We start from the raw sequence: 12,397 nt of genomic DNA, 5'->3' as shown, positions 1-12,397 counted from the left end.
GTCTGCCTGCCTTTGGTGAGTTGCTGTTGCGTGGAGTCACGGGCTCATCGCCGGTGAGTGGGATGAAATCGCACGATCTTGTTACCTTGCCCGTCGCAGTAAAGGGCGGACTGACGGTGATGAATGTTGATAACTGTTATCGGTTTTTATCTACGGTATCATGACTGTTTGAACAATGCCAACAGCCAGAAACGTTTCTATTTTCTGTCTGGATCACCATGCGTAAAATTTAATTCCTCTGAGAGTTGCATTAAACCAATGATGAAATGTTGAGTCAGTCATCATTGAAGAGAAGTTCGTGTTTGAGCCCTCGCAATTAAACATGATGATCTTATTGACGCAGAGTGAATGACTTGCTGAATAACTATAAATACCCGGTCCTTGGCCAGCAGTACCATCGTTCACAATAATTCCTTTGTGATTCTGGAACAAAAAGTGTCAAGTATGATTCGTCTCCACGGCTACTCTTTGGTATGGATTGACCTCCAAATCATGCAATAAAATGAGCTGACCTCTTACATCATTGACGCCTAACTTTTCTCAATAGTCAATCCTTCAAGAAGTGAGTGTAGGTGCCCAATCATTTGAAACCATGCTAACGTGGAGGATACTCAATATTAGCCCATCCTCCGCTCAACACTGAGAATTTATTGAACAAACGTTTCAAGGATCTGGAGTGGTCCAAGCTGGGGGCACAGTAAGTTCCAAGCTGCCTTCACAGGGTACCTACTAATGATTGATGATAAATAGATGTCATACTTTACAAAATTCCCTGCAGTGAACAGCATTTACCGACAACGTGAGTCCAAAAACTACGGCAAAATTGATAGCAGATATCATGTGCTGACGGCTCTCTCTGTAGGATGGCAAACTTTCTATCGCAAGTCACTCAATGTCTTGTAAGTCACGCTTGGGCTTTTCCCTGCTCTTTCCCAACGCCCGGTACTGCACTTCGATCTCAAAATGAACGCTGGCTGTTCGGGGCTCTCCATTGTTCAGAAAATATCGCTGATGATTCTTTACACTAGACCTGACAGAGCTATGTTCCCCCTCGTCTTCGAGACTAAACCAGCTGCAACAACCTGACGGGCCAAGCCATTTAATCTCACTACACTTGCGTCTTTGTTGTTTCAGAAGAAATGATTGACGCGGGCACTTCGCCTGGCGCATTAAGCAAGCCCATTTCAGTAAGGCTTGATGCCCTTTGCTTAGCCATACGGTAAACTTCCAAAGTCTCTCCATTCCTCTCTTCTACATTACCCTGTCCGAACAGAAATTGACAGCCAATGTATTAGCAACTCACCATATTCTGACGGCCATGAGCCTCTTGCCCATGTCCAAATTGAAGGCTTGTCGGTAGCCATGAGCCGGTCTCACTGATGACCGAGCGAGCCATCGGAGCATCCGCGACAACGAAGAGAGGCCGAGAATCCACCGCCACGGAAAAAGACAACCAACTCTTTCCCAGGTGGCATCAATCGGCAAATTGAAAAGAGCTATTGGCAATAGTCTTAAGGCCAGTTATTTCAATCCTTGATTTCAGTTGATCAAGCGTTAAGACAGCCCATGGCTTAGATCTACCCTTGATGGCTCGCCGCGAGAGCAGTCATTTTTAGGTCGGGGCAAAGTTTGTCGCAAAAAAAGAACCATGAATCTCTTGCCCAGTGATACTTTGCCCTGGCATGGTTGAATATTAGCCCAGAGCCGTACATTGGCAGGTATGGCTAAGTCCATTCCCAGTGGTACAAAGTGATCTCGGATCGGATCCCACTACCTAGTTCCTGGTTTCTCTAGGCTGATTCCAGGCTGCTCACGGTAAGTCTATCCCACCCTCGGTCACCAGAAATCATATTAACATAGAGAGACAGTGAGACAGCCCTAATTCAGCTGTTCCGGTGAGTCCGATCGAGAATGTGCATTATAGCTGGTTTAAGGGGACCTCATCTAGGCCGCGAACAAGGTAAGTTGCGAACAACTATCTTGCGCCAGCTGCTGATAATCGGTGCTAGATTAGGTATATCCAACGGCAAATTGCCTTGGCTGTGGCCTGGTGCAGTCGGTCATTAAAGCTGCTACCATGGCTTATTCATAATTGATCCTGGTTAGTACATTTCCATCTCCAGGATAATTCGAAAGGCAACTAAACATAGTCAAGTCACTTTAATGAAATTAGGTATTTTCCCCGATGCTATGCTCGATGCAGCCGCCTGCCGACCGAATGCCTCCTCGCTTTCACCACCGAATCGCACGTACCCGCCGGCAGAAGTAGCCTCGCCGGACCGGCCAGTCGATTGCCGAGACGGTCACAATGGCGCAGTTGTTATTAGTTATTTGAAAGATGCAGGTCGGTTTGAGATATATGTGAAGAACGTCTTGAGATATATGTGAAGAAGACGTTCTCACTGACATCGATCGTAGCGGTTGATGTTACTCTCAGTCTCAGGCGTGGCATGTGTGTTTTACGCGACGCGTAAGTGCACCCAGCCTTTGCCCGCCGTAGCATGTTTCTGGTGCGGCAGGTCCTCGACGAACATCAATTTCAATACCGCCGGTTGCTGACTTTAGCGGGCATGTCCAATCGACTCCGCACAGGTGGTTTCACCACTTCCATTGGAGATCAGCAAAAGGTAAAATTTAAATCGTAGAGCGAATACTCGGGAAATGGTTCAAAAAAAAAAAGCGGGCTTTGAGTTCAGGCGGACCGCATGGACGGGTTCTGATGTACCCTGCGGGAATCGAACCCGCTTCGTTACAGAAAGCCAAGTGAAATATCACTAGGCCACGCAAAGAGAAGGGTTGCCGGCGCCAATTTTGCTTAACTATAGCCACTAATTTACAAATAATCATACCCGCCCGTTCTTCTGGGCACACATCCGGCAAGATCAGCGTTTCGGGGCTCTAGAAATGGCTTTCATTCGATCAGGCCGACTCCAAATAATAACTGAAAATTGCTTGGAAGAATGAGGCTTTCTATCGCCCGTACCCCAATGGTTCTTTGCCAGTTTACCCCGATCATGTACATAATAGAAATGGTCTAGGGATATATATTGCAGGTATCGAGTCAGCATTCGGAAATACTATATCAGATATTGAACAAAATATGGTCAAAGAGCACGCGACGAATCTCGAGCCGAGAGAATGTCACACAGAAGACCGACCGGAGGAAATACTACCATCACGAATCTGATATTTAGAAATCATCGTTTCGCACTGTTTCTCAACTTTTGCATATGGAACAAAGACCCTCACTATGACGGGATGGGTGTTTACTGTTGGCCGCCGCTTCACCGCCCGGGAGTCACCCGCGCTGCCCATCACCATGTTGATTCACGATTCACTGGTTCGATCCCCATTACAATCATCACCACCTCTCAACCGTCACTCACCTCTAACCCTCACTCACCAGCCCTCACTCACATCCAGACCTCACCATCAATACGCCAGCACCATCAATACGCCAGCACCATCAACACGCCAGCACACCACCCACTCACCGTCGAAACTCCGCATCTCCCTACATCCGAACAAGCCCCGTTGCCACTGCTAGCCAGCAGACACAAGTATTCACACCAATGGACCACTTTGGATTTCAGCCGCTATCTAGATTGGCCACCCCGCTATCAACCATGACTCGATGCTCAAATTTACACTACGTGGAAGAGAATGTCCATTCTCGAAGCTCAAGGAGTGATTGAGCGCTACAAAGCGCATTGTTCGAACCAGAGCCATGTACGGTGGCATCTACATACAATACTGAAGTCATTTTACATCATGTCTTGTTGGATTCCTGATTCTATCGATTCTATTGATTCTTTCGAGCAGGTCTTGGCTTCTTCGAGTAAGTCTTCTCGAGTACTAGTCTCTGACACCACGAAGAGGTGCCTGCAATCGCCAGAGGATCAGGACGAGGGCCGCGGCGCCACGGATCGCCTAATGAGCGCAAATTTGATAACGCAGGGCTCAAGGCTGCATGGAAGCTCAAGATTATACAATCACAGGGCTCAAGGCTGTGAGGGAGCACATTTATACAACACAGGGCTCATTGGCTGTGAGGGAGCGCATTTATACAACACAGGACTCATTGGCTGTGAGGGAGCACATTTATACAACACAGGGCTCATTGGCTGTGAGGGAGCGCATTTATACAACACAGGACTCATTGGCTGTGAGGGAGCACATTTATACAACACAGGGCTCATTGGCTGTGAGGGAGCACACTTATACAACACAGGGCTCATTGGCTGTGAGGGAGCACATTTATACAACACAGGGCTCATTGGCTGTGAGGGAGCACACTCTTACAATCGCAGGGCTCATTGCTGCGAGGGAGAACTTGTTGACGCAGCACTCTCCTGCGGAGAACTTGGTGACGCAGCGGTCTCCTGCGGAGAACTTGGTATCGCAGCGGTCTCCTGCGAGGCAAACTTGATGACGCAGAGCCCGTCCTGCGAAGAGTACTTGGTAACGCAGATCTTACCTGCAAAAGACACCCCAAGGCTGCGAGGCCCGGAGTGTGAGGAGGAAAGTCCTGCTTTTCTTTTCGACGGGAAAAGAGCGTCTTTTATGCTATTCGGAGTAGGGGTTTCGGCAGCGACCACTTGCGTACATTTTGCCGAGTCCAGAGATTTTGACTTCAAATTTGCACTGGGCGACCCTAATTTCGTGGGTGTTGAGGCGGTTTATCAACGTTGAAATAAGAAATTTCAAGAGTTTGGGGTGGAGAGCGGGTGGAGTGGCTGGATCCACCTGGAGCCGTGGTCGGCATGATGCGATGCGTGACAAATCATTTGCCTCATCAACATTGATTCACCTGGCTTAAACGGCCTGCAACGCACTTGGTATGAGGTTTAGACCGAAGTGGCATGCCATGGGCTAGTCGCCGTGGCGGCTTAATCTCTCGTGGCAGCAGAAGTCTGCCAATATTCGCTCGGACCGTAGCCAATCAATTTGCAAATCATTGGTCTCAACATTGCTCAACGATGTGAAACGGTTTCCACGCAGCTAATATGTAGAGTCGTTCCATGGAAGACTCGCCTTGGCAGATCGCTTGCCTGCCCGCGGAATTTTTCGCCTGTAAAATTTTCGTTCTTGCCCCGTGAGAGAAAAATGATTTCCCTCAGCCTAGCCGTCATATTTTCCGTCGCAAGTCGCAGTCACTGCAACTCGTCATGCCGCCCAAATCTTTATTTCACTTGCCAGCACAGGATGACCAGGGTACTTCGTGTACCCACGCCTACAAGCCGGCCGACGTACCATTGATGAAGAGATGTCGACGCCGAGTCCGTCGTCGGAAAATGATTTCGTCGCGCTCCAATAGAGACTCCACCGCTGTCCATCATTGGTCTCCACAGTCAATCAGCTACCGGTAAATGACCTCGCGATCCTCTCAAAATTGAAAAATTCCACAATTGACTGTCGAAGGTCCTTGAAATCGTTTTTGAAACAGAGCCGGGGACTGAAAGCTAAGGGTAAGCTAAAACAAGAGACTAGAGTGCCTTCGCTAATTACGATCGGTAGAGTTTATAGAGATCTTGTTTCCCATCCTAGGACTTCATGTGACGTCTATCCCTTTTCGAGCACAACATTTGATCCTCCAAACGCTGCAACGCCACCTCGAGCATTCCGCTTTCCAATTTGTTCAAAAATGGCTTCAACCACAGTCTTTGGCCGTTGGATGGACATGGCCCGAGGCACTGGAGCTGCATAAGTTCTTCAAATTCTTGGCTAGAAACCGATCGAAGATCTCGTCTGAGCAACATGGTGAAAATATCACCACTGTTCAGAACTTGCGCCATTCGATCGCCGGCATTCGCCACGCCGCTGTTCATCGCTTAGCCCAAGACAGAGATAGTCTGCTTGAGAAGAATTGTGCTGCCATTGAATTCTGCCTTCGCATCGACGAAAACCATAGCGCAGAGAGTCTCTGTCGTCTCTTTGAATTCCTACAGAAAACCCTGCCGAAGTCAAGCAGGGTGCAAGTGCAGCCACAGCAGGCTGTTCCCTCTCATCCTCGTTTACCCGAGCTCTCTCTTCGCACACAACTACAAGAACGATCGATACCCACTGACGTGATCAAGCGACTCGTTGGAGGTATCGAGCAGGACTTGATCTCCGAGGTGATGCATTTCTTGCAGATTGAGTTTCCGTGAGGCGTGGTGTATGGCTCGATCCGATTTATGTTCGGGACCTTAGTGAATTGCGGCATGCACCTGAACATGGTCAGCCCAAGCAAAAGAAACTTCTATGTACACTGAATATTCAACTTCCCATTCAATTTTACTTTATTGACCTCGTTACCTGTAGTATCTGAAATGTGTGTCGAAAAGTGGGTCACTCCGTCTGAACTCAGCATTTCAGGAATATCTCCCGCATTTGGACGTACGCTTGAACAAAAGATCAGATCTCCATCACATTACTCGACGATGCTATATAATGCAAAGACAATGCTTTCAAAGTGCGAGAGGAGGTACCAGCAGCAGCTGAGCGACTGCATACTATAAGCAGCCCCGAGGAAGTGTGATCTATCTTCATAATGAGGCCCCATTGATGTCACGAGCCCAAGGCAGCAGATACTCCCGGAACAGCATATCGGCAGTCACAACTCTGGAGCGTGATGTGCATAGGGAATCTCAGCAGAGTCATTGATGTTTCAACGTTGATTTCAGTGATGCTTCATCATCAGTAAAGTGATCTAACCGTGCTGCCAACGTTGTCTTCGGCATAGCCATGTCAAATAGACTGGCCTGTGATTTCTCATGCTTTTCAGAGCCGGTTATCTTCCGTGACCAGAGATTCATGGGCTATAAATTTCCTACTCATCATCGACTTCTGAGAAAATAACTTTTTTTTCTCCGCCTCATACCCAACACATCTTCTCTGGTCCCACAAGGTAGGCAACGAATCTCGATGTAAGGAACCAGCACCTGCTGATCTCTATGACTTTCCAGAAGAATATCACGGTCATCACGAGCCTACAGCCAACCGCCACGATTAAGACTCCACCAGCCGCAAGACTGAATCTATGTTCTCCAAAAAAAATCAAAGCCTAAATCACCGCCAAGGAGGCAATTTTCTGGAGTTAGGAGAAAGTCTCCTGGAGCAGTTCCAACCGCTGCAAGAAAGACTTTGCCTCGCCCTAGAAGAATCCCAGGAGATATTGGATCAATTTAACAAAAATGCGAGCCTCGCGGTCGTTTACAATGCCCCGATGATCAGTGTCAATCTTATGAAAGGGATAGATGCCATCTTTGGTTCTCCAAGCCCGAAAATCATCCAGCTCGAAAATGGCACGATGCAGAGGACCATCACTTGGCTGGATGTTATGAATGCAGACAGATCCAAGATCGAATTCAAGGAAGCCGAAGTCTATCATTATTATCTGCATGACTTCAACGCAACTGCGGAGTTGTCAGACTTCCAGCATAATATGATGATTTCCGGCCTACCACAGAAATTGATTCAACCTTGGTACTACAAGAGAGATGTCCAAACAGAGTTATATACACTGTCGTTCACTGCCGAGATGGTTGCAATTTCGAACCAACTTGCATCAAAATGTGAGTTATGTTACGCCTGATCCGGTATAAAAATGATTGTGCCTTCACTGACCGGCAAATTCCTGAGCCAAAGTGATTAAAGTCAACAATAAGATAATCGGAAAGGTTAACCAGAGAACTCGAGCGCTTCAAGATATTTTGAACAAATGGAAAGAATCAACACATTCGAATATGTATCCATCAAGCCTAGTTTTGGAGCAGGCCCAGCATGATCAAGGCTTAGGGTACGCGGCAGTTCCCAATAAAGAGACTCTAGTCGGGAAAGCATGGTCAGCCCTGAACGAGCTCAAAAGAGCGCATCGCATGTGGCGCAGGAGGAAATTCCGAAGTAGCCTTCCCGGCAAGCTTACTAGACGGAGTTTTCACGGTAGGAAAACAAGGCCAGCTTCCAGGATAATGGCGAATAAACTGCTCGGAAGAGTCCCCATGAGAATGGGCCAGAGGAAAAGGCTACATAGCCGAAATGGTCGGCGAGTCACCCTTCCAGATGCACCGTTGTGGATGCCTGCGAAAGGTTTTGAAAAACGACAGAGTCTTAGTTGCCAACTGGGGCCCCTGATGGAGCATCCCTATCCACAAACAGAGAATTTCAGCCATACCTGTCTGCATGAAAATCCTAGCGAGGAGAGCGGAAACCGCAGAGGATCCCTTGAGGAAGCGAGAAATGAATGTGACAAGACCTGTTTTGATCGGCAAAATAGCCTCCCAGAACTACGGCCAAGTATCGTGAGCCCATCCAACGACAGGGAGAAGCTGGCTGAACATGACTTATTGGTCAGGAGGCCCACGCCTCTGAATCCAGAAGCTGAAGCCATGGAAGGCCAGAGCAATATTGGCATAGGACGCTACGGTACAGGAGGAAGTACCGATCTATGGGACGGAAATGATGAATGCGTGTCAGTGCTGACAGACCCAGTCAACAACACAGGTCTCACCTTTCATGGTAACACTGTGACCGAAAATTGTCAACCACAAACAGTATCTCGAGATTCTCCAAAGACATTTTCGAGCCCTTACCCCACAGAGACTTTGAAACATAGCGAAGCAGCCGTTTGCCAGGCGCCAGGCGGGTCCAATCTGCCGGATGGAGTCCCATATTCTGCGACACGTCAATTGAATGCTTCGGGCACTTCTACACATGGCGGGAGAAAAGGCGCACCAATTCCTGAATCACATATAGAGGTCCAGATTATAAATAGACCTCAAGCAGGTAAGTGACGCAATAAATACCATACAAAAGGCTAGAGCTGATAGAGAAAAGCCAGATCCCGCAATCGTCGATGGGCAACCCAGGACCTGGAGCGCTTACCATTCTGGTTTATGCAAAGAAGACATTTGAATAAGGAAGAGATCCAAGCTGAGTTCCTGGCAGACTTTCGACATGAGAGGAGCTTTGGAGCAATTCATACTGCTTTCAAACGACAAATGAGGAAGTACCACGAGACAAACCACGCGAACAGGATGCCACATTTTGTTCGAGATATTGATCAACCAGGCGACTTTGTCGCAGCCGATAACTCCATGCATCCAGCGTCACAACTCGGAGATGGACAACTTCGGGATTATCGGAGCTTGCCCCCAGAAGGTAGGTACTGCACATAAGACCCATTGTTCCAGGCTCACAATAGCTAACTTTGGGTATCTTTCCTTTTAACTAGCCCCCACACCAGGAATTCTCACAGCCATCCCTGGGTATTCGGATGGCATAGAGGGCTTCCCAGAGAGGGCATACCTGAGTGAAAGCCCCTCCACGATTGCATACCAAGCGACCACTAGAGAAATACTCCCTTCTCTCCTTCCTTTTACGACCAAGGAAAATGAGCTGCTATCTCCCGGCTAGAGTACAGATATGTTTTGTTGCCATTTGGAATTTGCCATTCAAATTCCGAGTGTGTGTTCTTGTGAAAATTTGTCTTATGCCTTAAGTGCTGTTATACTCATCTGCTGAAAATTCTAGGCCCGTTCTATCGTTAACCCCAGAACTATTGTCCTTCCACAGGATAGTGACACCCCAAGCACCGTCTTCCCCTTCGTCTTCTTTTTAGTAGTCTGTTTGTTTCAAGGCCGTCAAACCATGCACGCGAAATGCAGGTTTTTGAGCCTTGAATTGCTCTTTTTACATGATACCTATGAATTCGGGGACACCATCTGCCAAAAATTGCTGACTTTTTGATGGGCTAGTACACGCATAGCTCGACGAGGACAAGATCCCCTTCGAAATTACTGCTCACTCTACGTGCAGCCTTCCTGGCTGCTGTCTTTCCAAGGTCTCAATTTACTCAAAAAGATTACCATTTGATGACCTCCGCTTTTCTCTCGATCCCGATCTCATGATATAAATAGAAATATTCACTTACATCGTTTTAGGGCCGAAACCCTTGCAACTTGGGCTTCACACGTCTGACTAGGTCCGACATCGCTGACTTTTATACTGCCGCGTCCTCCGCATCAAAGACCATTCATGTCACGTCGTATGAGGGCTTACAACGTGCGGCAGCGCCCGTCACCAGTGGAGACCGTCGCGGTGTAAACGTGTCGAAGCACACTGCGTCCCCATTGGCCTATCTACCCCTACGGTTGGGACGCTAATACCAAAAGAGGGAGGGTCCTCTAACGCAGGCATAGTTGGAAGTCTTTGCATGAATATCCATAGATACTATTCTTATGCTCATTTCGAATTATCCTTCTGTTCTAAAAGGGCAAGAAGTTTCATTTGCAGTTCCTTCTGTTCTGCTTCTCGCTTCTCTTCCCGGAGCTTTTGCTGTTCTAGCTGAGCGAGAAGTTTCTCTTCCCGTGCCTTCTGTTCTGTTTCCCGTGCCTTCTGTTCTGCTTCTCGCTTCTCTTCCCGGAGCTTTTGCTGCTCTAGTTGAGCGAGAAGTTTCTCTTCCCGTGCCTTCTGTTCTGTTTCCCGAGCCTTCTGTTCCGCTTCTCGTTTCTCCTCTCGGTCCTTCTGTTCAGCCAATTGTTCTTGTAATGTTTGAACCATCATGCGTAGCTCCGGTTGCAAACCACGATTCTGCGAGGATGCAGCTCTGCGATACCCCAAACGTTCCTGCAATCCACCCATGGACAGCTGAGAGTCAGGCCCGTCGACAACGACACTTAAAGAACCCTCGTCTGGGTCCGGAACTCCTTCAAGTATCCGCAATAGCCGGTGAGTATGGATAGGCAGAAATTCGCGGTCCACGTTCTCCACGAACCGATAACATGTCCACCGATCCTCTTTGGTCCAGATGTTGGGTTGCGCGACCGGCCAGCGGTAAAATGACACTTTGCCCCCATCGACTTCAGGATAGTAGCCGTACAAACGAACGCCTTCGAGCTCATGAGAGACCGAGAACCCCAAAATCCGCCGATGCACCTCTTCCGTGCAGCCCGCCGCTTGGCACAGAGAGACCACAGCCCGCAGGGCAATGCACATACTGTGCATGTTCTGCCGGTCGGCAAGCTCCAGCGCTTGGTTCCCACATTTGATTTCTGCTGTCAAGTAAGGGAAATACATATCCTCTCGCGCCGTATACGGTGATTTCTCGTCCGGCTTGATCCCCAGTTTGCGCCGCTGGCTCTCGGAAAAGGTCGACCACTTCAATCCGCGCGCATGGTCGGGCTGCGGTTTCGGACCGTATATTGGCTCGGTCTTCAGCCACGGATCATTGTATCCATCAATCACGTCTTTCAAGGATTCATTCCCCTGGATGTACTGATTTTCCGCGGATGGCATAACGAGGGGGTGTAGGTCCACTAGGAGACGCGCTTCAGATCGGTTCCGCAATGCATTATGGAAGTCTGTGATGTACAAGTCGTCGAAAAGTGTACCGGTAGGAGGCTCGACCGGCTGAGCGAGAAGACGCTCACAAAGCGCAATATCGTCGGGTACCGGGCCAGCGGGGGACGGTCGCATGAAGCAGCCCTTGGTTTCCAAAATAGTGACATAGTTGACGGCTCTGTAGGCATATGACCTGGTGTCCCGGGCCGAGCTGCTCTCGCTGTTCTCCGACGAAACCGATCGAGCACGCCCCCGATCCGTTGAGATCGAACGTGATCGGGACCTTTTCGATGATGGTTGACTCATTGTCTCAAGCGCGTCGACCTCCGACGGGGCAGGTATCCACTGATATATTCCGTCTGTGAGCTCGGTGGGCGCATGCGTGAGAGACGGGGGTGCTGTTCGATGCTCTAGGGTATTGGGATTCTATGCAGTCAGTCAAATGGCTATTGAGAGACAAGATTGAAAACTGACTTCGCTATTACAATCAGGCGAGAGTGGGGAGAGTGGCGGCTGTACTCTGCTGAGGTCTTGCTCGAGCTTCAAGGGCCCTGGATTCGTGCTTGAGCTCCCTCGCCGGGGCACTTTTGCTGGTCGCTCATCACTCTCACTATTGCAGCCTCGTGATTCAGACGCGGCTTCACGTTTCATGTTTGTCGATGTGACCAATCGAAGGAGATCATTTTCGTGGCTAGAGATCACACATGCACAAGAGTGAAAAACCGGCTCCGTTTCATCAGTCAGAAGGAGTCGGGCATCGAGTGGTGACAGGAGGTCGTTGACCAGGATTAGCGCGGCCTTGTTCCTTGGCATGGCTTGGGCGCGAAGATATCCAATCAACTTCATCATGGACCCACTCGTTGTTGGAACCGGGGTGCGATCTCGTCACAACACAGCACGGAATTGAATATATGCAACTCCTAAACTTCAAAATAATGACTCGATGCTTTAACCAGATATATCCGTGTTTGTACAATAAGTCATGCTCCACTTGCTGAAACGATCTTAGAGCTTGATCAAAGCCTGCCGTGGCCTAATTGCCGCTCCTATCGTTAGACTGCCGTTGGGACGCGCG

General features: G+C 48.8%; 3 protein-coding genes across 3 annotated transcripts; 2 read left to right on the top strand and 1 right to left on the bottom strand.

The window, feature by feature from the left end:
- Nucleotides 1–5,168: 5,168 nt before the first annotated feature.
- On the top strand, nt 5,169–6,149 carry N7533_011755 (uncharacterized protein; the record flags this gene model as incomplete). The annotated part of the gene is made up of 3 exons (XM_057108405.1): nt 5,169–5,365; nt 5,422–5,468; nt 5,518–6,149. The coding sequence occupies 3 exons, from the start codon at nt 5,169–5,171 to the stop codon at nt 6,147–6,149; spliced, it is 876 nt and encodes a 291-aa protein (XP_056955783.1).
- Nucleotides 6,150–8,369: 2,220 nt separating this feature from the next.
- On the top strand, nt 8,370–8,899 carry N7533_011754 (uncharacterized protein; the record flags this gene model as incomplete). Its single annotated transcript, XM_057108404.1, has 2 exons — nt 8,370–8,766; nt 8,802–8,899. 2 exons carry the CDS (start codon nt 8,370–8,372, stop codon nt 8,897–8,899), a joined length of 495 nt encoding a protein of 164 aa, XP_056955782.1.
- Nucleotides 8,900–10,224: 1,325 nt separating this feature from the next.
- On the bottom strand, nt 10,225–12,168 carry N7533_011753 (uncharacterized protein; the record flags this gene model as incomplete). Its single annotated transcript, XM_057108403.1, has 2 exons — nt 10,225–11,748; nt 11,797–12,168. The coding sequence occupies 2 exons, from the start codon at nt 12,166–12,168 to the stop codon at nt 10,225–10,227; spliced, it is 1,896 nt and encodes a 631-aa protein (XP_056955781.1).
- Nucleotides 12,169–12,397: the final 229 nt, after the last annotated feature.

Source organism: Penicillium manginii (genome assembly GCF_028828005.1).
Source record: "Penicillium manginii strain IBT 31320 chromosome Unknown utg000008l:1.0-3226943.0:1.0-3228205.0, whole genome shotgun sequence".
In the NCBI taxonomy this organism is placed as follows: domain Eukaryota; kingdom Fungi; phylum Ascomycota; class Eurotiomycetes; order Eurotiales; family Aspergillaceae; genus Penicillium; species Penicillium manginii.
This window is presented reverse-complemented; position numbering and strand designations above follow the sequence as displayed.